This window comes from Theropithecus gelada, chromosome 1 (assembly GCF_003255815.1).
Source record: "Theropithecus gelada isolate Dixy chromosome 1, Tgel_1.0, whole genome shotgun sequence".
Lineage (NCBI taxonomy): Eukaryota > Metazoa > Chordata > Mammalia > Primates > Cercopithecidae > Theropithecus > Theropithecus gelada.
In genome coordinates, this window is record NC_037668.1 from 185,627,203 (window position 1) to 185,648,884 (window position 21,682).

At 37.2% G+C, this 21,682-nt stretch overlaps 1 protein-coding gene and 1 pseudogene across 1 annotated transcript in view; one reads left to right on the forward strand and one right to left on the reverse strand.

The window, feature by feature from the left end:
* The window catches only part of ACBD6 (acyl-CoA binding domain containing 6), a 208,926-nt gene that overhangs the window by 67,813 nt on the left and 119,431 nt on the right, over nucleotides 1–21,682 (forward strand). Inside the window, exon 4 of the mRNA XM_025364516.1 lies at nucleotides 7,791–7,873. Coding sequence (XP_025220301.1) covers nucleotides 7,791–7,873 — 83 coding nt within the window. The remainder of the gene's footprint in view (nucleotides 1–7,790; nucleotides 7,874–21,682) is intronic.
* Nucleotides 1,741–7,518, reverse strand: LOC112634370 (annotated as a pseudogene).

The window sequence follows — 21,682 nt, forward strand, 5'->3', positions numbered from 1 at the left end:
GAGACGGAGGTTGTAGTGAGCTAAGATTGTGCCACTACACTCCAGCCTGGGCCACAGAGTGAGACTTCATCTAGAAAATAAAAATAAATAAAAAATAAAACTTTTTCCAAATAAACAAAAGCAGGTAATTCATTGCCAACTGAACTGAACTATAGTAAATTTAAAGGAACTTCACATGAAAGGAAAATTATATAAGATGGAAATTTGGACCTCCATAAAGGAATGAAGAGTCCTGGAAGTGCTAAATATATGGGTAAATTTAAAGGACTTTAAAAAAATTTTAAAATCTCTTTAAAAGATCACTGAACTTCTAATTTTAGCCTCAACATGTGAAGAATCTGCAAGTTTTCACTCCTGTCCTTAACAATAACAGTAATCTGACCAAACTGAAAATCAAAGACTGTTCTAGATCCATCAGAGATTTGAGGTACCAGGTCAAACTGCCATCACCTAAACTAGAGAGACAGGTGAATGCAGAGAATCATAACCAAGATAACAAAAGATGCTTGGGCCATAAACTGGTAAAAACACTTCATTGGTAATGGATGAATTGCTGGAGGCTGAGTGTTTACTAGGGAGTAAAAAACTCCTCCCCAGTATTTTTTTTTTTTTTTTTTGAGATGGAGTCTCGCTGTGTCGCCCAGGCTGGAGTGCAGTGGCGCGATCTCGGCTCACTGCAAGTTCTGCCTCCCGGGTTCACGCCATTCTTCTGCCTCAGCCTCCCGAGTAGCTGGGACTACAGCGCCCACCACTACTCCCAGTTAATTTTTTTTTTGGTATTTTTAGTAGAGACGGGGTTTCACGTGAACATGTTAGCCAGGATGGTCTCGATCTCCTGACCTCATGATCCGCCTGTCTCGGCCTCCCAAAGTGCTGGGATTACAGGCTTGAGCCACTGTGCCTGGCCAAGTTTTTTTTAAGTGATGCTAATTACAGCATTTGAAGGGGAGGATCTAACTCCACACAAAATGGAAGACTCTAAAATGTATCCATTAAACTGCTAAAAAACAAATTGAGTGGTGGGAATACAACAGAAGTCCAATTTAGATTCTGAGTGTTGTCACCATGTGATTACAGTCACACACACACTTTCAAGCTTATAGCTGAAGCTCCTGGAAGCTATTTCATACTCTGGTGCAAGGGCAAAAAAACAACGCAAGAAGGAATAAGTCCTGAATTATTGGCTTTATCACATCCACCCTCTCCAACCCAAAATGGCACAAAAGAAACAGTGACTACACCACCCTGCAGACGTTTTGGTGTAAAAGAGGTGATGATGAACTGGGGTGGGAACAGGTCATGAAGATCTGTCTAAAAAAATCCCATTTGGGTGAGTTTGTACACACCATCAAGCAGCGAGCCTCTCATCAATTAGGGTTAGGAAACCAAGGTTTGATTCTCAGGAAATCACAATTTATTTCATTTACTCAATAAAATTTACAAAGTACCTACATATTATCAGCTTCCACTTGCAGTCATTTCTAGATAAAAAAGAAACGTGGTATCTCCAAGGGGCCACCAAGTTACCCCCAAGTCTACCACTGAAAGGACCTTTTTTGGAAATGGTTTCTTCTGTACCTCTGAAAGGGTAGCATCTTAAAGCTGAATCATCTTTAACCTGGAGGTCTAACATATTTAGTAATACTTGCTTTCCAGACATCCAACATTAAAAGATACAGTAAATTCTGAAGGTAGCTATGTTGCAAAATGTTTAAAGTTAAACAATTGTGCAGTATTCATTTATGCTTGAAATTCCAGGCCTAAACCAAGCTTGTGGCCACCAGCATTGTCGTACTTGCCATCCAGAAGAGCTGACAGTGTCAATTTGATACCTGGCTTTAGGGTCTGAGCGTATCCTAAACCTGTCTGGCTGGAGTTATTCACTTTAGCTGAGAAGCAGGTGTCAGGGTCAATCTGATACTTGGCTGCTATTCTGAAGCGCATGTTACTGTTTCCTGCTGTCCAGGCGAGATTGACAGCGGTCTCCAACTTGTTGTTCACCTTCTGGTAAACAGAGCTGCCAAACTCTGTCCCGTCTTTCACATTAGTGTGAAGCTGGAATTCATCAGTCTTGTAGCCAACTGCAAAGTTGCTCTGGTTCACTTGGGACTTTGCAGTCTCAAAATTTATCTGGGCCATGCGCAGTGGCTCACGCCTGTAATCCCAGCACTTTAGGAGGCCGAGGCGGGCGGATCACGAGGTCAGGAGATCAAGACCATCCTGGCTAACATGGTGAAACTGCGTCTCTACTAAAAATACAAAAAAAAAAAAAAAAAAATGAGCCAGGTGTGGTGGCGGGCGCCTGTAGTCCCAGTTACTAGGGAGGCTGAGGCAAGAGAATGGTGTCAACCCGGGAGGCAGAGCTTGCCGTGAGCCGAGATCGTGCCACTGCACTCCAATCTGGGTGACAGAGTGAGACTCCATCTCAAAAAAAAAAAAAAAATTCATCTGGTAGCTGGCCAGCCAGGCCTCGTAACCTAGCACCAGAGCACCCGGATGGAAGGCCTAAGCAATGCCGAAATCCATGTCGCAGCCCAGGTTAATGTGCTTCCACTTGTACCCTGTGTTGATTTTAGCATTTTTTTTCCCTAGCGTTAGGTGAGAAAGATGAATAGAAGGTAAGCTTCAGTCCACGTGCAAGCTGAACTTCCACGGTAATCTCGGTGCCAAGTGTATTGTTGGTGTTCCATTTCTCCATAAACGTCAGGCCGTACTCAGTCCATCTGTACTTGGTTTCCAGACTGCCCATCACTTTGGTGGTCTCAGTGTTGGCTGAGGCTGAGCTTGTGAATTCCATTTCATTCTCAGATTTTGCTTTCAAATCAAGCTTTATTAAGCCAAATCCATAAACCTTGATGAAGACATCCCTTTCAGTTTTGCCAAGATTGGCATTTGTGGGTGCCACAACCACCTTCTGCTTAGAGGCATTGGTGGCAGGCTCAGTGGCAGCTATGGCCTGTTGAGGTAGTTTTATTTTATTCCTGGTTTATTAATACATGTGAGGTATACATTGGTTTGGTCTGGAAAGGCAGGACAACTCGAAGCAGAGACTTATATGTAGGTCATAGGTGGATTCAAAGATTTTCTGATTGGCAGTTGGTTGAGAGTTAAGTTATTATCTGAAAGCTTGGAATCAATAGAAAGGAATATCTGAGTTAAGGGTTTGTGGAGACCAAGGTTCTTTCTATATAGATGAAGTCTCATAGGTGGCCACTGTTAGATGCAATAGATGACAATTGTTTCCTGTTCAGATCTTTAAAAGATTCTTCAGATCTCTCAGCTCATCTCTTTAGGATCAGAAAATGGCCTGGAAAGGAAAGAGGATTCTTTACATAATGTAAAATTTCCCTTTTAAGAGATGGCTTTGCAGGGCCTTTTCAAAATATGTCAAATATATTTTGGGGTAAAATATTTTTATTTCATCCAGGGCCCGCTTTCTGTCATGTGATGCTATGCTGGAGTCGGGTTGGAATTTGATATCTTATTGATACAAAGAGTCTTTTTTGTCAGTTGTAAGATCTTTGTTTTAATATTAATGCTGGTCAGTTGTTCCTGAATACCAAAGGGAGGAAAGTATAATGAGGCATGTCCAGACCCGACTTCCCATCATGGCCTGAACTAGGTTTTCAGGTTTCTTTGGAGAAACCTTAGCTGAGAGGAGGGGTTCATCCAGTTGGTTGTAGGGCTTAGAATTTTATTATTGGATTACAAGGAGATGTGTAGGGTGAGGCATGGAGGAGGGAACATGGAGCTTTCATGACCTCTCTCTGGGCATGCCACCCTCCAGGGACCTCCGTGTGTTCTTCTATCCCCAAGCTCCCAGCACCCATTCCTCTTGGGTTTCATGATGTCAATATTCCTTCCCCTAGGGTATAGGGCAGGACTCTCTCTGGGGATTGTGACCCACAATCAGAAAGTGTAACTTGGGGCAGGTAAAAGGACGGCAGGAGAAAGTCCCATAGATTCTCTTTTCTGAGGCTTGCTCTTGAGGCCTGACACACCTAACTATATAATGAAAGACTGTAACAAGGGCTATAGGAGTTAGAAGTCAGGAACCATGGACAAAAACAAATCTCTCTTGTGTGCGTGCTCTCTCTCTCGCTCTTTCTCTCTCTGTACACACACACACACACACACACACACACACAGCATAACACCACAGATGCCTTTTATTTCTTGTCTGATCACTCTGGCTTGGATGCCATCTTGAAAAGAAGTGATGAGAATGGATATCCTTGCCTTGTTCCTGATCTTAGAGAGAAAGCTTTTAGTTTTTCACCACTGAGTATGTTGGTAGCTGTGGCCTTTTCATATATGGCCTTTATTGTGTCGAGGTAGTTTTATTCTATTCCTAGTTTGTTTAGTGTTTTTGTCATGAACACATGTTGAATTTTGTCAGATGCTTTTTCTGTATCAATTGAGATGATCATGTGGGTTTTGTCCTTCATTGTGTTAATATGCTGTGTTATATGATTGATTTTTGTGTGTTGAACCATCTTTGCATTCCAGGAATAAATCCTACTTGATCATGATGTATAATCCTTTTAATACAGTGTTAAATTCAGTTTGTTAATATTTAGTTGATTTTTTTGATCAATATCCTGAGATACTGGTTTTAGTTTTCTTGCAGTATTTTTGGCTTTGATATGAGAATAAGGCCTCCTAAATTGAGTTAGAAGTGTTCCCTTTTCTTTAATTATTTTGAAGTTTGAAGAGTATTGGTGTTAATTCTTTTTTTTTTTTTTTGAGACGGAGTCTGGCTCTGTCGCCCGGGCTGGAGTGCAGTGGCCGGATCTCAGCTCACTGCAAGCTCCGCCTCCCGGGTTTACGCCATTCTCCTGCCTCATTCTCCCGAGTAGCTGGGACTACAGGCGCCCGCCACCTTGCCCGGCTAGTTTTTTGTATTTTTTAGTAGAGACGGGGTTTCACCGTGTTAGCCAGGATGGTCTCGATCTTCTGACCTCGTGATCCGCCCGTCTCGGCCTCCCAAAGTGCTAGGATTACAGGCTTGAGCCACCGCGCCCGGCCTAATTCTTTAAATTTGATAGAATTCTCCAGTGAAGTGATCTGGTTCTGGGCTTTTCTTTGTTGGGAAGTTTTTTTTTTTATTATTACTGATGGAGTCTCTTTCTTGGTGATAGGTCTGTCAGATTTTTAATTTCTTCGTGATTCAGTCATGGTAGATTGTATGTTTCCAGAAATTTATTCATTTCTTCTAGGTTATCCAGTTTTTTGGCATATAATTGTTCATAGTTATCTCTTATGATTCTTTGTATTTCTGTGGCATTAATTGTAATATCTCCACTTTCATTTCTGAGTTACCTGACTTCTTTTTTCTAAGTTAACCTAGAATAGCTCATTTCTTGTGTTGCTGAATAATATCCTATTTTATGGGTGTATCATTTGTTTATTAATCTGTCTAAGGACATATTGGATTTTAGCTGTTCCAATAGGTGTGTAGTGGTTTCTCATTTTTGTTTTCATTTGCGTTTCTTTAATGACATGATGTTTAAACATCTTGTCACTCGCTTATTTCCTATCTCTGTATCTTCTTTGATAAGTTGTCTGTTTAGATCTTTTACTCACTTTTCATTGAGTAACTTATTTTCTTAGTGTTGAGTTTTAAGAATTCTTTGAATATTTTGGATACCAGTTCTTTATTAGATATGTGTTTTGCAAATTATTTTTCAGTTTATGGCCGGTCATTGCATTGTCTGAACAATATTTTTCACAGAGCAGAAATTTTCAATTTTAATTCAATTTAATAAAGACCTACTAATCATTTTTTTCTCTCATGGATTATATATATATTTTTTTTGAGACAGAATCTTGCTCTATTACCAGACTGGAGTGCAGTGGTGTGATCTTGGCTCACTGAAACTTCTGCATCCAACTTCTGCAAGCAATTCTTGTGCTTCAGCCTCCCAGGTAGCTGGTACTACAGGCATGCACTACCATGCCTGGCTAGTTTTTTGTATTTTTAGTCGAGGTGGTGTTTTGCCATGTTGGCCAGGCTGGTCTCAAACTCCTGACCTCAAGAGATCCACCTGCCTCAGCCTCCCAAAGTGCAGGGATTATAGGTGTGAGCCACTGCACCCGGCCTGTCATGGATTTTGATATTGCATGTAAAAAGTCATTGCCAAACAATATCACCTAGATTTTCCCCCATGTTACCTTCTAGGAGTCATTATTTTTTAAGAAGCTATGCTTGCCCCTTCATACTTGGTTCTGTGTCTATTTTTTTTTGCCTTTGGTATCCAGTTTTCTCATTTTTAGTTTTATTTATGTAGTTATCATCTCGAGCACCAAGTATGTTTTAGTTTTATCCTATCAATGGAGCATGTATTTGGAATATAATTGGATTAAGTAAAATAAGTTCTCCCTTTGTACACGTTCCTCACCTTATAATGAGGATACATACTGATAAATCCATTAAAAGTCAAAAATGTTGTAAATTGAACCATTGTAAGTTGGGGATCATCTCTACTTTTTTTGGGTATAAAGAAATACATTATCTATCCAAGAAATCTTCATAGCATTTATTCTCTAAAAATGGCCCTCAGAGCACAGAGAAATCTGTCATTTACCTAGTGCTTCTTGTTTGCTAGCATCATACTAATACACTTTATATACTTTGTCATTTAATCATGTTAATAGTTGTTGTCTATGATTTTATAACTTTGTTTCTATTACAAGTTGATAACTGACTTGATTCATCTCCTCAAAATTTTACGTTTTTTGAAGCCTTAGTCCCCCCAATAGTGTTAGGAACAGATAGAATATGCTATCTCTGGGGGCGGGGGGAGTCTTTTTCCTCAGTCCAGTGATCCACAGACTGAAACAAACAATTAAAAAAAATAAAACAAAACTCGTACTTCTCTTAAGTACTGAAAAAATGTGTGTGGGGATTGTCTGTATTTTATTTGAAGTAAAACTAGTCTTTTTGCAGTCAAATTAAATCATAATGTAATTTTGATTCTAAAGGAATATTTATGTCCGGAATCAGAGTTTTGACTTTTGCAGGATGTCCTGTACTAAAAGCTGTCAATACATGGGGCTTTGCAGAGGTTGCACTTTGATCCTTGCAGACAGTATTATCCAGGTTCATTGCTTCCACATTACATATTTTAGAAGAATCTTATTACTAAATTAATTTTACTCTTGTAAATTAGAATCTTATTCCTAAATTAATTTTACTCTTGTTCTGAGAACATAGAGGGGCAAGACCTATTGAATCCTTGAGTTTGGGAAGTATTTCTGTGTAGTTTACTTCTTTTTTCTTTTATTTGAGATATAAACCTCCTTTCCTATCCCTCTTCTATCTTTTCTCCTTCCTTTTTTTTTTAATCTAAAAACATTTTCTTTGTAATTAAATTTGAACTTTTACTGTAATGTAGCTTCTTATTTGGGAACTTTTATTTTATAAATCTAGATATGATTTTGCTGATCACATTCATGTCTGGGATTTGTTTTTCTTTTCCTCACCTGAATATCCATATTTACCACATCGAACATCATCTCACAGTCAGCTAGGAGAATTGTTTTTTGGTGGCTCCAGAAGGTTGTACTGAATACCTTAGATTGCCAGCATGTACCCATTCCACTCCTATGATGAACTGAGAATCTTATTGCCTTTATGTTACCACCTTAAAATTTTTACTAGGGTTTGAAGAGATGGTTGAGGGTAAAATCCTTAGTCTTTCTTAGCAAAATAACATTTTGTAACTGATTTAAATACATACTGTTTTAACCCATTTGTCTTTTTTTCACTTTTTTCCCCCTTCCCACAGATACCAGAGAAGAAAGGAAAAGAAGCAAATACTGGTTTTGGTGGGCCAGTTATTAGTTCTCTATATCATGAAGAAACCATCAGGTAATTTCTCTTCTGATCTTTGATAATAGAAATATATATGCCTGTGTGTGTGTGTGTGTGTGTGTGTGTATGTATGTGCTTATGTATGTGTATATACATACTACATGTTTTTAATCCTGAACTCTTCAATTTGTGAAGCATTCCTTCTTAACATGAAACTGATTTGGTGGTATTTGCAAGCAGAACAATAAATGACAGGAAATAATTTTTTAGGTGTATAATCTTTAAAATCAATTAAATGTCTGAACCAATGCCAGAGAAGTGTCTGAATAAGTGATAATAATTACTTTTCATCAGTGTCTAATAACAGCTGTCTCATTCAGTGACTTTTCCCCACACAAGTAGTTGGTGGGACAAGATGTTGTATCTCAGTCTAAAGCTAAGGATTTTTGTGTTAATTTTCCTTAAAATACTACTATTTCTTTTAAAGATTTTAATTTTTTAATTTGTTTAATTAAAATTTAGTTTGCTCTAAATTAGAAGTCATTTTGGAGTATAAAATGATACAGCCACTGTGGAAAACGGAAATTTCCTTGGAAAGTTAAAATAGAATTACCATATTATCCACCAATTCTGCTTCTGGGTATGTATCCAAAAGAAAGCAGAATATCAAAGACATATTTGCACACCCATGTTCATAGCAGCATTCTATACAGTAGCCAATAGATGGAAGCATCTGTTGACGGATGGATAAACGAATTGTGCTGTATACAATGGAATATTATTCAGCCTTAAAAAGGAAGTTTTGACACCTGTTGCAACATGTATGAACCTTGAGGACATTATGCTAAGTGAAATAAACAAGTCACAAGGACACAAACACTTTGCGATTATACTTACATGAAGTATTTGAAGCAGTCAAACTCACAGAAACAGAAAGTATTCAAAAATGAGAGAGGCAGTAAAATGGTGGTTGCCAGGAGCTAGGGGATAGGGGAAATGGGAAGTTGTTTAATGGGGACAGAGTTTCAGTTTTACAAGATGAAAAAGTTATGGAGATTGCACAACAGTGTGAATATACTTAACACTACTGAACTGTATACCTAGAAATACTTTTAACTTAGTTTTTGATAGTGAGGATCATATTTTACCCATCTTTGCATTCTCACTATCTGAGGAAGTCCCCCAAACTTAGTAGATCTTCAGTGAAAGTGCTCAGAACTTGGGAGGTAGCCACAGCTGCTTCTGTTGAAGAACTGATAGTTTAGTGACTTGCTTCTGCAGAGTTAGCCTAAGAGCCCTATTGTAAAACTGAGAGCTGCTAGTTTGGTTATTCTGCGATATGCCCATCCTCACCTCTTTCCCTTAAACAAAAAAAAATGTATAGGCTATTTTTCTTTCCTAGTTAGATAAATAAATTGAGATAGTTTCTTGACTTTCCTTCTTTTAAAAAAAGTCACTGCTTAAGTTTCTAACAATATCAATCACTTCTCTGTAAATTATGATCTTTATTTTGTATGCTATTTTCCTTAAGGGCTCCCAGACTCTAGTATTTTTCAAAATGACATACTGAATACAGTGTCTTTTCGAATGTCTGATGACATGACTGATCACAGCAGCCCTACAGAACATGAAGCAAATCAAATGTACTCCAGTTGTAGCGAGAGTAGAAATCCTGAGATAAACTGTGTTGAAAGGGTTAATCTTCCTTCCTTTATCCTCCACCCAATTGCTAGTGAAGCGATTCTTAGATTTAAATCAGTATTTAGAATTTTGACCATGATAAACAATGACAAAGAATATTATAGTTTGTTTTTGTAGAGATTTTAATTCAACACACATTTATTATGAACCTGTAATGACACAAAACATTGTGAATATTTGTGCTTCTCAGCTTCTTCACTTTTGAATAATATGTTCATACTACTTTTGGCATTTTCATGAAAGTATGTTTAATAAATATTAATTGAATGAAATATGAACCTTTGTGGGCAAAACTGGTTAGACTTGGCCTTTTTTTAATGAAGTCTTCATTAAGTATCAGTCTTATGATATCATCTAAATCTTCATATTCTGAACATATTAACATGTTAAGAAAGAGTAAGAAACATGAATGTGAACAAGCCATTGAAAGCCATTTATTACAAACACAGTAATTTTGTTACTACAGCAGATCAAAAATTACAGCAACTAATCATATTCTTGTATTGGGAGAGTTCTTTTTATAGTGTAGTAGAATTCCATTATAACAAATTAGGCCATAATGAAAATTCTTTTTTTTTTTTGGAGATAGTGTCTTGCTCTGTCACTAGGCTGGAGCGCAGTGGTACGATCTCAGCTTACTGCAACGTCAGCCTCCTGAGTAGCTGGGACTATAGGCGCGCACCATCACGCCTGTAGTTCCAGCTCATTTTTGTATTTTTAGTAGAGGTGGAGTTTCACCGTGTTAGCCAGGATGGTCTCGATCCCTTGACCTCGTGATCCATCCGCCTTGGCCTCCCAAAGTGCTGGGATTACAGGCATGAGGCGCTGTGCCCGGCATGAAAATTCTTATATACTGAAATGTTGAATTATTCCAGTGAAGAGCCAGATGTAGTCTCTATAGTTTCTTACATGTCAGAATGCAATTGCAACAAAGAAAATGGGTTATTTGTTGAAGTTATGTAACCAAATTATGCTTGTATTTTGGTGAAATATATCTGGTGTGTTTTATTTTTCTAAGAGAAAGTTGTGCTTTAATTGATGTTAATTGCAATTTCTTGGTAGAATTATGTTTAACTGAGGTGAAAGTGACAGTAGGTTTTAGAGTTTTAGAAGCATCAAATGGTAGACCTGGATGAAAGCAAAAATTCTTTTCTATGGAACTGTTGTTTTTTAAAAAGGACATAAAATAATGTGTTTTAAAGGTTTGTTTTGATACTTTAATATAGAAACTCCAGATTTTTTTTTTTTTTTTTTTTACATTTGTAAAGATCAGGCAAATCAGTATCTAATAAATCCATTTGGTTAAGTTTGGGTTCCATTGTTTTGGCAGCTTTTCTGATAAATGTGTATTGTATAATAGATGATGAGTTATGAGTTTTAGTTTTAAGGTAAATGTTCTTGAGCCAAGGGCCATGGGGGCCAATTCTGAGCTTGCTTCCTGCTTTCCACTCTGTCATAGAAAGTATCAATATAATGTCAGAGGTTCAGATCTCTGTGTTAATATCGCAGAGCTCTGACATCAGTTTCTCATTCTGAAGCTAGTTAATTGTTCTGTAATATAATTGAGGGGGTATAGGGGTATTCTAATTAAGTACAAAAAGTTATGGAGCCAAACTGCTGACATTCAAATGCTAGTTCCACCACTTACTAGCTGTGTGATCTTGGGCAAGTTACTTACCTGTAAAATGGGGATAATTATGGTACTTGTCTCACTTGATACTTAGCAGATTATGTCAATACACAGACATCCTGGAACAGTATCTGGTGCAAAAAAAGTTACTGTGTAACTTAGCTTTTATAAATAGTATTGTTACTCAGCAGAGGGGGTCCCTAGAGGAGCAAGGAGCTGATGTTAGGAGCTAAAATAACATGGCATTCTGGTTATATAATTAAATACAAGTTGTTTGCTTTTGCAAAAGAAAATGGAAAACAAGGAAGAGAGAGCCGATATTTTTAGAACTATAGAAACAAGAAAGTAACAAATCTTATAACAGGGAGTAACCTCTAGTGTTGAGATCAGCTGTGTTTTTCATTTATACTGCAGATGGGCAGAAAAAGCACTGGTTAATAAGCATAGGGGTTTGTAGAGTAAAATGATTCTTCACTACATATACAAGAAATTGCTTCTGGTTACTTATATGCTTCCAAGGTTTGATCTAGAAGTTTGCACATAAATTGAGAAATTAGGGCAAGAATTAAAAATATAGTAAATGAAGATTGAACAGTACCCACACCACCCTACAATAAGATTTGGTCCTCCCTGTTATATTTTGTAGTTTGATGTCATGTAATCTATTAGAATTTTATTAATTCCACTTACACAGACAGCCATCTGGACCTTCTCTAAGCAAGACCAGACCTAGTATACAACTGAAATGATTGATGGGCTCTGGAATTGATTAGTTGTTCTGTGAGACAAATGAAGTGTTTTGGCAGAAAATACCAGAGGTCGCTGCTTGTGGTCAGACACAAAAGCCTGTAGAATTTCAAAGAGATGCTTTCATCATTAACTTATAAAGTTTCCATTTTTAAACAATAATGGATTTTGAAAATATTTCCCAAATATCTTTTCATTGGCTGCTGTCTAGTCCTGATTATAAATGGAAGACTATAAGTATAAAAATTAGAATGAAAGTGATTGTTTTATGCTTTAATTTTGTATTCTTGGTGAAATATGAACTAGGTTGGAAGTAGCATAAAAGCCTGTCACACATAAATTATACTCTAAAATTTTCCTGAAAGAGATATGATTGGAGAAAAAGCTGTAACATGTATAGTTTTATTGTAAATTACTTCTAAAATCAGATGTTATAAAATTCTATTTATTCAAAGCTTCACATTGTTAGATTGCAGCCTGTTTTTAACAAATCTACTTAAAGATTCTTAAGCTTCAAGAGTGTGTGTTATACATATTTGTGTTTTTAAAAATTGAATATTTAAATTTTTATTTGTTTAACAGGCCAAGTCATTCTGGAACACCACTATCCTAATGATACCACTGCCTTTAAGCACCAAAAAGCTTCCCTCCATTTGTTTGGCTGGTGGTAGTGTAATACTTCCCTATTTCACTATGTTGCCTGTGATCAACATTGTGTTAACACCTTGGTGATAGGTGATAAATTGGATGACATATGTCTTGTTACATTCTGGTTATTCTTTGAGGACTACACAAGTGTGTATAGGCAAGTGGGCAACTCCCCCTGGAGAATCTGACTGCTCAGAATGAACTTGAGTTATGGATTTATTCAGCCTGTAAAACCTCAGCTGGCATAAATAATTGAGAAAGCAAAGGTTTGTCTTTGGTGCATACCTTAGGGACTTATGGCTCCCTTCCTCCTCTCTACCTCCCTTTCTTATGAAAATGATTCCAGTTGCACTCCTAGATAATAACACACCAAGCAATTAAAAGCCATGGGTGGCTGGAGAGAGGAGAAAAGGTTTAGTTAATGAGCTTTTCCTCTTCCAGTGCCCATGAGAGCCTCAGGAATGACAAGGCGATTAAAGCGAAGAGATAATTATAGATTATGTGAAAATGGGTCCCCTGGGACATGTGGGTCTTGACATAAACAGTAACTGTTGTAAGAGTCTCCTGGCTCTCATATTCACCCTTTTCTAGCGTGCTTCGTTTACCTCCTGTGTGCTCAGTATCATGATGCCAACCAAGCATGTACACAAATCTAGCCCTTTCTGAACCAAGGGTCATTCATCAACTAAAACCATCATCTTCTGTTCCTCTCTGTTTTCTTCTTTTTTCTTCTCTTCTTCTTTTTCCCATTTTGCTCTCTCTTTCCTGTCTACCCCATCTAGTTTTTCTTTCTCTTCTTCCCATATCCTTATCTGTATGTGATACCTATGAAATGCTTGTTTACAAAATTTGTTGTGTGTATGTATGTGTGCATATATAAAGATATATAGAGGTTATGGGTATACTGTATCCATTACAGTAATGAGAAGCAGAATATGTATTACAAATAATATGAACAGGGCCCCTTACCATCTCATCTAATGCCAGTTTTCCGCTCACCCCCTTGTTCACTGTGTTCCAAACACATTGGCTTATTTTTCCTTGAAGTTCTAATTAATATTTATTAGATTAATTGACACTTATATAGGGTATGAGGATTGACCCCCAGCTTACAACATATGCTAAATTCTTAAGATAAATAATAATGACAGTTAACATATATTGACTGTTTCTTATATGCTAGTATAGTAACCATACTATATTATATGTATTCTCTTAGTCTTTAGGATGACCCTATTAAATATCGATGCTGTTAATATTCTTGTTTTACAAATAAGGAAACTGAAATTCAGAGAAATTAGCTTACTTGCCCAGGGTCACATAGTTAGTAACTCTGCTCTTAATTACTGTGCTATGCTGGCTCTGGAAATGTTCGAGGAATCATTATAATCTCTAATTAATGAAATTGAGTCTGATAGTTGTTACTATTTACTATGGTGAGTATCTTCAGTTAAATTTTTTAAAATAAAATTTCTTTTCCATTTAATGCTTTTAAAAATGTACTTTACTGGTAAAATTCGAGACTTTGGTCTTTCATTTATCAATGTATTGATGGTGATATTTCCTTGGGATCAATTATCTTATTGATTTTAGACTTACCTTAATGGTTGAGAATGTAACTCAGCTCTGTAGAGACTTTTAGGAAAGTGTATCTGTGCTTTTTCTGATATGGCAACTGATTTTCCAGAGATTGATTAGAACTCAACTACATTTTATATTATTGGCATTTAAAGTATCAGAAATTTTCAATCAACTTTGTTTAAGGTTAAGCAGCTTTTAAGGGGTGGAAATACATTTTTAGTAAATGGTGTCTTTATAAATTATGGTTAAGTAACTTCTCCAGTATAACTAATTATCTGTAAGAAATATCTGGGTCATTGATTTTTTCTTTGTCAATACTTTATTGAAAGATTGTGAGAAAAATACATAAAAATGTATGTAGTTTTATTTGAAGGGACCCTTATCAACATAAATAGTATAACAAATGGAAGTTTCAATTTGAAGGCTTTAAGAATTTTCTAGACCTAGAACTGAGTACCTTGCATATATTAATATAATTCAGTCTGAAAATAGTTATGTAGTAGAAGAAGATGTTGCCATTATCATATAACAGGAAGGGGGAAAACTAACTGGTTTGTTTCTATAACTGCCTGAAACCAGTTGCAGATATGGCACTGTGAATGCAGGAATTGTGATTCAAAATATAATTTCTGCTTGACAAACATGGGTTGTGACTGCATAGGTCCACTTGATATTTTTCCACTTGATTATCAATGAAAATGTACACTGATATTTTTCAATAAATATATTGGAAACTTTTTTGGAAATTTGCAACAATTTGAAAACACTTGCAGATGAACTACATAGCCTAAAATATCCAAAAAATTTAAGAAAAAGATATGGCATGAATGCATAAAATATATGTAGATACTAGTCCATTTTTTCATTTACTACCATAAAATGTATTCAAATCTGTTATAAAAAGTTAATCACAATGTAGGCACATAAACACTAGCAGACCATATCTGGTGCAATTCTCAATCCAGAAAAATGTAAAAAAAGCAAAGATGCAGTATTAAATCATAACTGCATGAAATTAACTGTAGTACATTCTGTATTACTGCAGTAATTTTGTTGCTACCTCCTATGGCTATTGTGGTGAACTCAGGTGTTGCTAGTATCCACTTAAAATGCCAAGACGCTCATCATCTCCAGGTGAGCAGTTCATCTCTCCAGTAAACTGGGCATAACAGTAAAAAGTGATCTCTTGTGGTTTTTGAGTATTTTATCATTGTGTGTAGCACTATACTGTACACCTTGAATAACACCATGAGACCCATATGAAGTGCCACTAGTGATGCTGGAATTACTCCCAAAAAGCGGAGAAAAGTCGTGACATTATAAGAAAAAGTTGAATTGCTTGATATGTATTGTAGATTGAGGTCTGTAGCTGTGGTTGTCTACTATTTCAAGATAAATTAATTCAGCATTAAGGACTTCTGTAAAAAAGAAAAGGGATAGACCGGGAGTGGTGGCTCACAGGGTGGCCTTGGGAACACCTTGGAAGGCCAAGGTGGGTGGATCACCTGAGGTCAGGAGTTCAAGACCAGCATGGCCAACATGGTGAAACCCCGTCTCTACAAAAAATACAAAAATTAGCCATGAGTGGTGGTGTGCACCAGTAATCCTAGCTGCTCAGAAAGCAGAGGCAGGAGAATTGCTTGAACCCGGGAGGTAGAGGTTGCAGTGAGCTGAGATCATGCCACTGTACTGCAGCCTGGGTGAAAGAGCGAGATTCCATCGCAAAAAAAAAGGGAAAGAAAAGAAAAGGGAATTCGTGAACCATCACTGCAGCTACACTGGCAAGTACAAGAACCTTGCACTTTTTGTGCAATATCTTTTGATCTCATATTGTAAGTTCAGCTTTTATGTAGGTGTAGCATTGCTATAGGAAAAGCATACTTATAGACTCTACTATGACTTGAGAAAAAGAAAAGTCATTCTGTGACAACTTAAAGCAAAAGGAAGGTGAAGGATCTATATCTGGAAAATATAATGCCAGCAAAGGATGATTTGATAAGTTTAGAAGGAGGTTTGACTTTAGAAAGGTCAAAATAATAGGAGAAACAGCTTCTTCTCACCAAGAGGCAACAATTAAGCAAATTTAAAGAAAAAAAAAATTAAAAAGTGGGCAAAAGACATGAACAGACACTTTTCAAAAGAAGATGTACATGCAGTCAAAAAACATATGAAAAAAAGCTCAACATCACTGATCGGTGGAGAAATGCAAATCAAAACCACAGTGAGATGCCATCTCATGCCTCTCTCTTAGTAACAGTCAGAATGGCTGTTGTTAAAAAGTCAAAAAACAACCAATTCTGGTGAGATTGTGGAGAAAAAGGAACACTTTATACATTGTTGGTGGGAGTGCAAATTGGTTCAACCATTGTGGAGGACAGTGTGACAATTCCTCCAAGACCTGGAGGCAGAAATACCATTTGACTCAGCAATTCCTTTACTGGGTATATACCCAAAGGAATATAAATCATTCTGTTATAAAGTTACGTGCATGCATATGTTCACTGCAGCACTATTCAAAATAGCAAAGACATGGGGTCAACCTAAATACCCATCAATGATAGACTGAATAAAGAAAATGTAGAATACTATGCAGCCATAAAAAGGATCAAGATCATGTCCTTTGCAGGGACATGGATGGAGTTGGAAGCCATTATCCTTAGTAACCTAACACAGGAAGAGAAAACCAAACACCACATATTCTCATTTATAAGTGGGAGCTGAATGATGAGAACACGTGGACACATGGAGGGGAACAACACACACTAGGCCCCTTGGGAGATGGGGAGAGGGAGAGCATTAGGTAGAACAGCTAGCTGGTGGGTGCTGGGCTTAATACCTAGGTGATGGGACAATCTGTGCAGCAAACCACCATGGCACCTATTTACCTATGTAGCAAACCTGCACATCCTGTACATGTACCCCGAACTTGGAAAAACAAATCATTGAGGGGAAAGGATATTTATTTGCATGAACAGGTTTTTAATGTAGACAGAAATGCCCTATTCTGGGGGAAGAAAAAATGCCACAAAGGACATTTATTAGTAAGGAAGAGAAGCAAGCACCAGGATTTAAGGCAGGAAGGGATAGGCTAACTCTGTTTTCTGCAAATTCAGGCAGGTTTATGATCAACACTACACTTATCTATAAAGCTGCTAACCCCTGTGCCTTGAAGGGAAAGGTAAACACCATCTTCTAGTCTTTTGGTTGTACAATAAGAAGACCCGGACAATGAGAACCCTTTTTTCTGGATTGGTTCCATTGATTCTTTTTCCCTGAAGTCAGAAAGTACCTTTCTAGTAAGAGACCACCTTTTAAAGTTCTTTCAATATTGGACAATTCTCCAGCCAATCAGAAACTCATGAGTTCAACACTGAAGGCATCTACTGCAATCTACTGGCTCCCAAACACAGCATCTCTAATTCAGCCTCTAGACTGGGGATTATAAGGACCTTTAAGGCTCGTTACACATGGTAGTCTATGGAAAGGATTGTCAACACCACGAAAGAGAACCCTGATAGACCATCATGAAGGTCGGGAAGGATCCATTGGAAATACTGTCATTATAGAAAGGGCAGTGAAAACCATCATGCCTGAAGAAATAAATTTCTGCTGGAGAAAACTGTCTACATGTTATATATGACTTCACAGGATTTACAGCAGAGCCAGTCAAGGAAATCATGAAAGATTGTGAGTATGGCAAAAATGTGTGGCAGGGCAAGGGCAGAGTTGGTTTTAAGATACAGATCTTGAAGAAATTCAGAAGATAATAGACACTACAGTAGAGGAGTTAACAGAAGATGACTTGATGGAAATGAGCACTTCCAAACCAGATAGATATGATGAGAAACAAGATGTAGAATAAACAGTGCCCGAAACAGATTGACATTAGACAATCTTGCAGAAGCATTCTGATTATGTAAGACTGCTTTTGACTTTCACTACATGGACCCTTATATGGGCACCCAAACTTAAGCAAATGGTGGAAGAAGGATTGGTACTGTATAAAAACTTTTAGAGAAACAAACTAGAAAGTCAGGCAGAAATTATGGTGTGTTTTCACAAAGCTACACTGAGTGTGCCTGCCTCACCTGCCACCTCTTCTGCCTCTGCCAGCGCTGAGACAGCAAGACCAAGCCCTCTTCAGCCTGTGAAGACAACAAGGTGAAGACCTTTATGATGATCCACTTCCACTTAATGAATATATATTTTCCTTATGATTTTCTTAGTAACATTTTCTTTTCTCTAGCTTACTTTATTGTAAGAATATACTATATAACACAAATACAAAATTTAATCAACTGTTTACGTTATCGATAAGCTTCAGGTCAGCAGTAGGCTACTAGTAGTTAGGTCTTTGGGGAGTCGAGTTACATGCAGATTTTTGACGATGCAGTGGGTTGGTGCCCTCTACCCTCCATGTTGTTTAAGGGTCAGCTTACACGAATTCCTTTGGTTATTCACTGGTCCATTGGGTACTGTGTATTTTGAACCTACCTTATTACCGCCTTGACTCCTGCATACCATTGTTTAAATACTATTAAGAAAAATATGCCATCATTTAATTGTAAGATGCCACAGATTATAAGATTCATAGGAGATGTTAACATGAAAAAATTTGCATTCAGAATCAATGAATATGACAAGGTAATAGTTTCCAAATATCTCTTTGTCATCCAGGATTTCAAGTACGATTTTTTTTTTTTTTTTTTTTGAGATGGGGTCTCGGTCTGTTGCCCAGGCTGGAGTGCAGTGGCACAATCTCGGCTCACTGCAAGCACCGCCTCCCAGATTCACGCCATTCTCCTGCCTCCGCCTCCCGAGTAGCTGGGACTGCAGGCACCTGCCACCACACCCGGCTAATTTTTTGTATTTTTAGTAGAGATGGGGTTTCACCGTGTTAGGAAGGATGGTCTCCATCTCCTGAACTCATGATCCACCCACCTTGGCCTCCCAAAGTGCTGGGATTACAGGTGTGAGCCACCGCGCCCAGCCTCATGAATGATTTTAAGGTCAGCACAACACACAAAAAAACTCTTTGTTAAGTACTTTGTTATGAAGGCTAGACTTCTTGAACGTGGTTACCGCCCAAGCAATGTTTTGCCTCTTCCAGGGATTAAACCAAGGTTTTTCAGAAAGGAGGTACTATTTGGAAGATTTTACCTGAGTATTGTAGTATAGATTCTCATTCGTTGTCTTTGGTAAGATTGAGAGTCAAAAACAGTATCCTACAATGTGAAATCAACATCTGTAATTTTAATTAAATATTAATTAGAAGTGGGGGTTTTCAGTGTGCTAAGTATGGCAGCCATGACTATTTAATCCTTGAGTTAGGAGTTGATTTTACCTATTTTGCTCCTCCCCGATAACTCTTTTTTTTTTTTTTTTCCTCTTTTTTTTTTTCCTCTTTTAAGAGACAGGGTCTTGCTCTGTTGCCTAGGCGGGAGTGGAGTGGTGTGATTATAGCTCACTGTAACTCAAACTCCTGTGCTCAATTGATCCTGTCACCTTACCTGCCCAAATAGTTAGGACTACAGGCATGCACCACCACACCCAGCTAATTTGAAATTTTTTTTGGTAGAGGTAGGGTCTTACTATGTTGCCCAGGCTGGTCTCAAACTCCTGGGTTCAAGTGATCCTCCCTTCTTAACCTCCCGAAGTGTGGGATTATAGGTGTGAGCCACCACATCCTACCCCATATAAGTCTTAAACCAGCTTCACTAAACACTTTTGAGTAAGAATAGATTCTTTTTTTCAGGGAGAGAAACATCTGTAAGTAAAATTAATATATGCCTGTATGGTTGTTTTATATTTATAAATTAAAACATACTTTTTAATCTCAACTTAAAATATGGTTTCATCAGATCAAAGATTATATAAAATTGTATTATTTATAAAGTGAAGATTAGATATGTGAAAGATTATATTAAAAAGAATCAATGTTGGACTTTGAGTTTTGTATTTGGCATATACAGAATGTTGAAAAACGTAAGTCAGTTGAAATCAGTGAGATGACAGCATTATTTTCTAACATTGTGTTTGAACAGAATACATTTCTTTGCCTTTCAGATCGACAACTGGCCATACATCCAACAAGTAAATTAGGAACTTAAATTCCTACAAAGAAGTAATATTCACTAGCAGTATGACTGAATTTTGGAAGATAGTGTGCAGTGTAAGCTTTTATCCTGGAAAGACTAGCTCCAAAGGAACTTCACAGAGTGGAATTTTTGGCGAATTACCATTGATCAGTCAACCTCAAAGATGTAGAAAAAAGATCCGTAGATCAAGCAGACCCTTAGAGACAGAGTAGGAATAATAAAATTGGCCCCAAACTGAGGTGTAAACTAAAATGCTTGTTTGCTTACCAAAGGGACTATGTCTTTGTAGTGATTGAAGTGCTGGGTCCCTTTCTGAGAATTGAGGAGTCCAGAAAAACAGATTAACAGTTAAATGGTTATTTGTGAACATAAAAATAGAGCCAGGGAAAGTGTATCATTTTGAGGATTGCCTTAGCCATGGTCCTAATGAGACCTCATGAATGAACTGTCTTCCTCAAGAGAAATCACTCAGAATGTTTTTTTGCCTCAGTCTTTTGGTTATACTTCCTGAAGTATACTAACTATAGTAAGGAGAGAGGTGTAATGCTTCTTCATAAATGAGGAGAAGAGTGTTTGAGCAGAGGGAATGTGGAAAAGGAGGATGGTAATGGAATATTTGCCACAGGAACCCTTTCAGGTAGGTCAGTTTAGTAAAGAATGCAAGAAGTTGAAGAGCTGGAGATTGAGTCACTTAAAATGATCTATACCTGTATATCCCTTTAAAGGTGTTTATGTACCCTAGAGCCCACGAATATACATTCCTTAGTTTGAGGAATTATGGCATTTGTTTTTATCTTTGTAGATATTGGCTTACTTTCTTGGGATTTTCATTCATACAATAAATACTTATTCATTGTCTATTTACTAGAATACTGTGTTTTATATCTGATTTCCAGGTGCTTGATAAATATATGAATTGAATTGAATATTTGTTGAACATGCCTATTAAATAGATTTCCAAGCTAGTTCCTTCCATAATTTTTGTAGTTAAATGGACTTTATATGTCTTGCCATGAGACCTATTTGAAATATTCTTTTGATAAGAAAATGCTATCTGAGTAGAAAATGGTACAGATAACATATTTAGGAATGGGCAAGGATCTTCCTGTGTTTGGGTGAAAAAGATAGCTGTACTTGAACACTATCCCTCTTTCCCATAGAGTGTGCTCTTATGTCAAAACCAGTGATTTTTTTTCCTTCAGGAATATAAGTGTATTTTCTGTCAACTTCAGAAAAAAATTGTAGTAACCTAAAGAAGAGACTTTCTTTTTGTGCTAGAGATAACATGGGACATACTTTAGGGTAGTATATCATAAACATAACTTACAGTCATCTACAGATAATGAATATGATAATGTTAGATGCACATTCAACAAAGAGAGGGAACAAGATAACTATGTAAAAAATAAGGAAGGAAAATAAAGATGTGGAGAGACATTTATTAAAGGCTCTACTGTATTT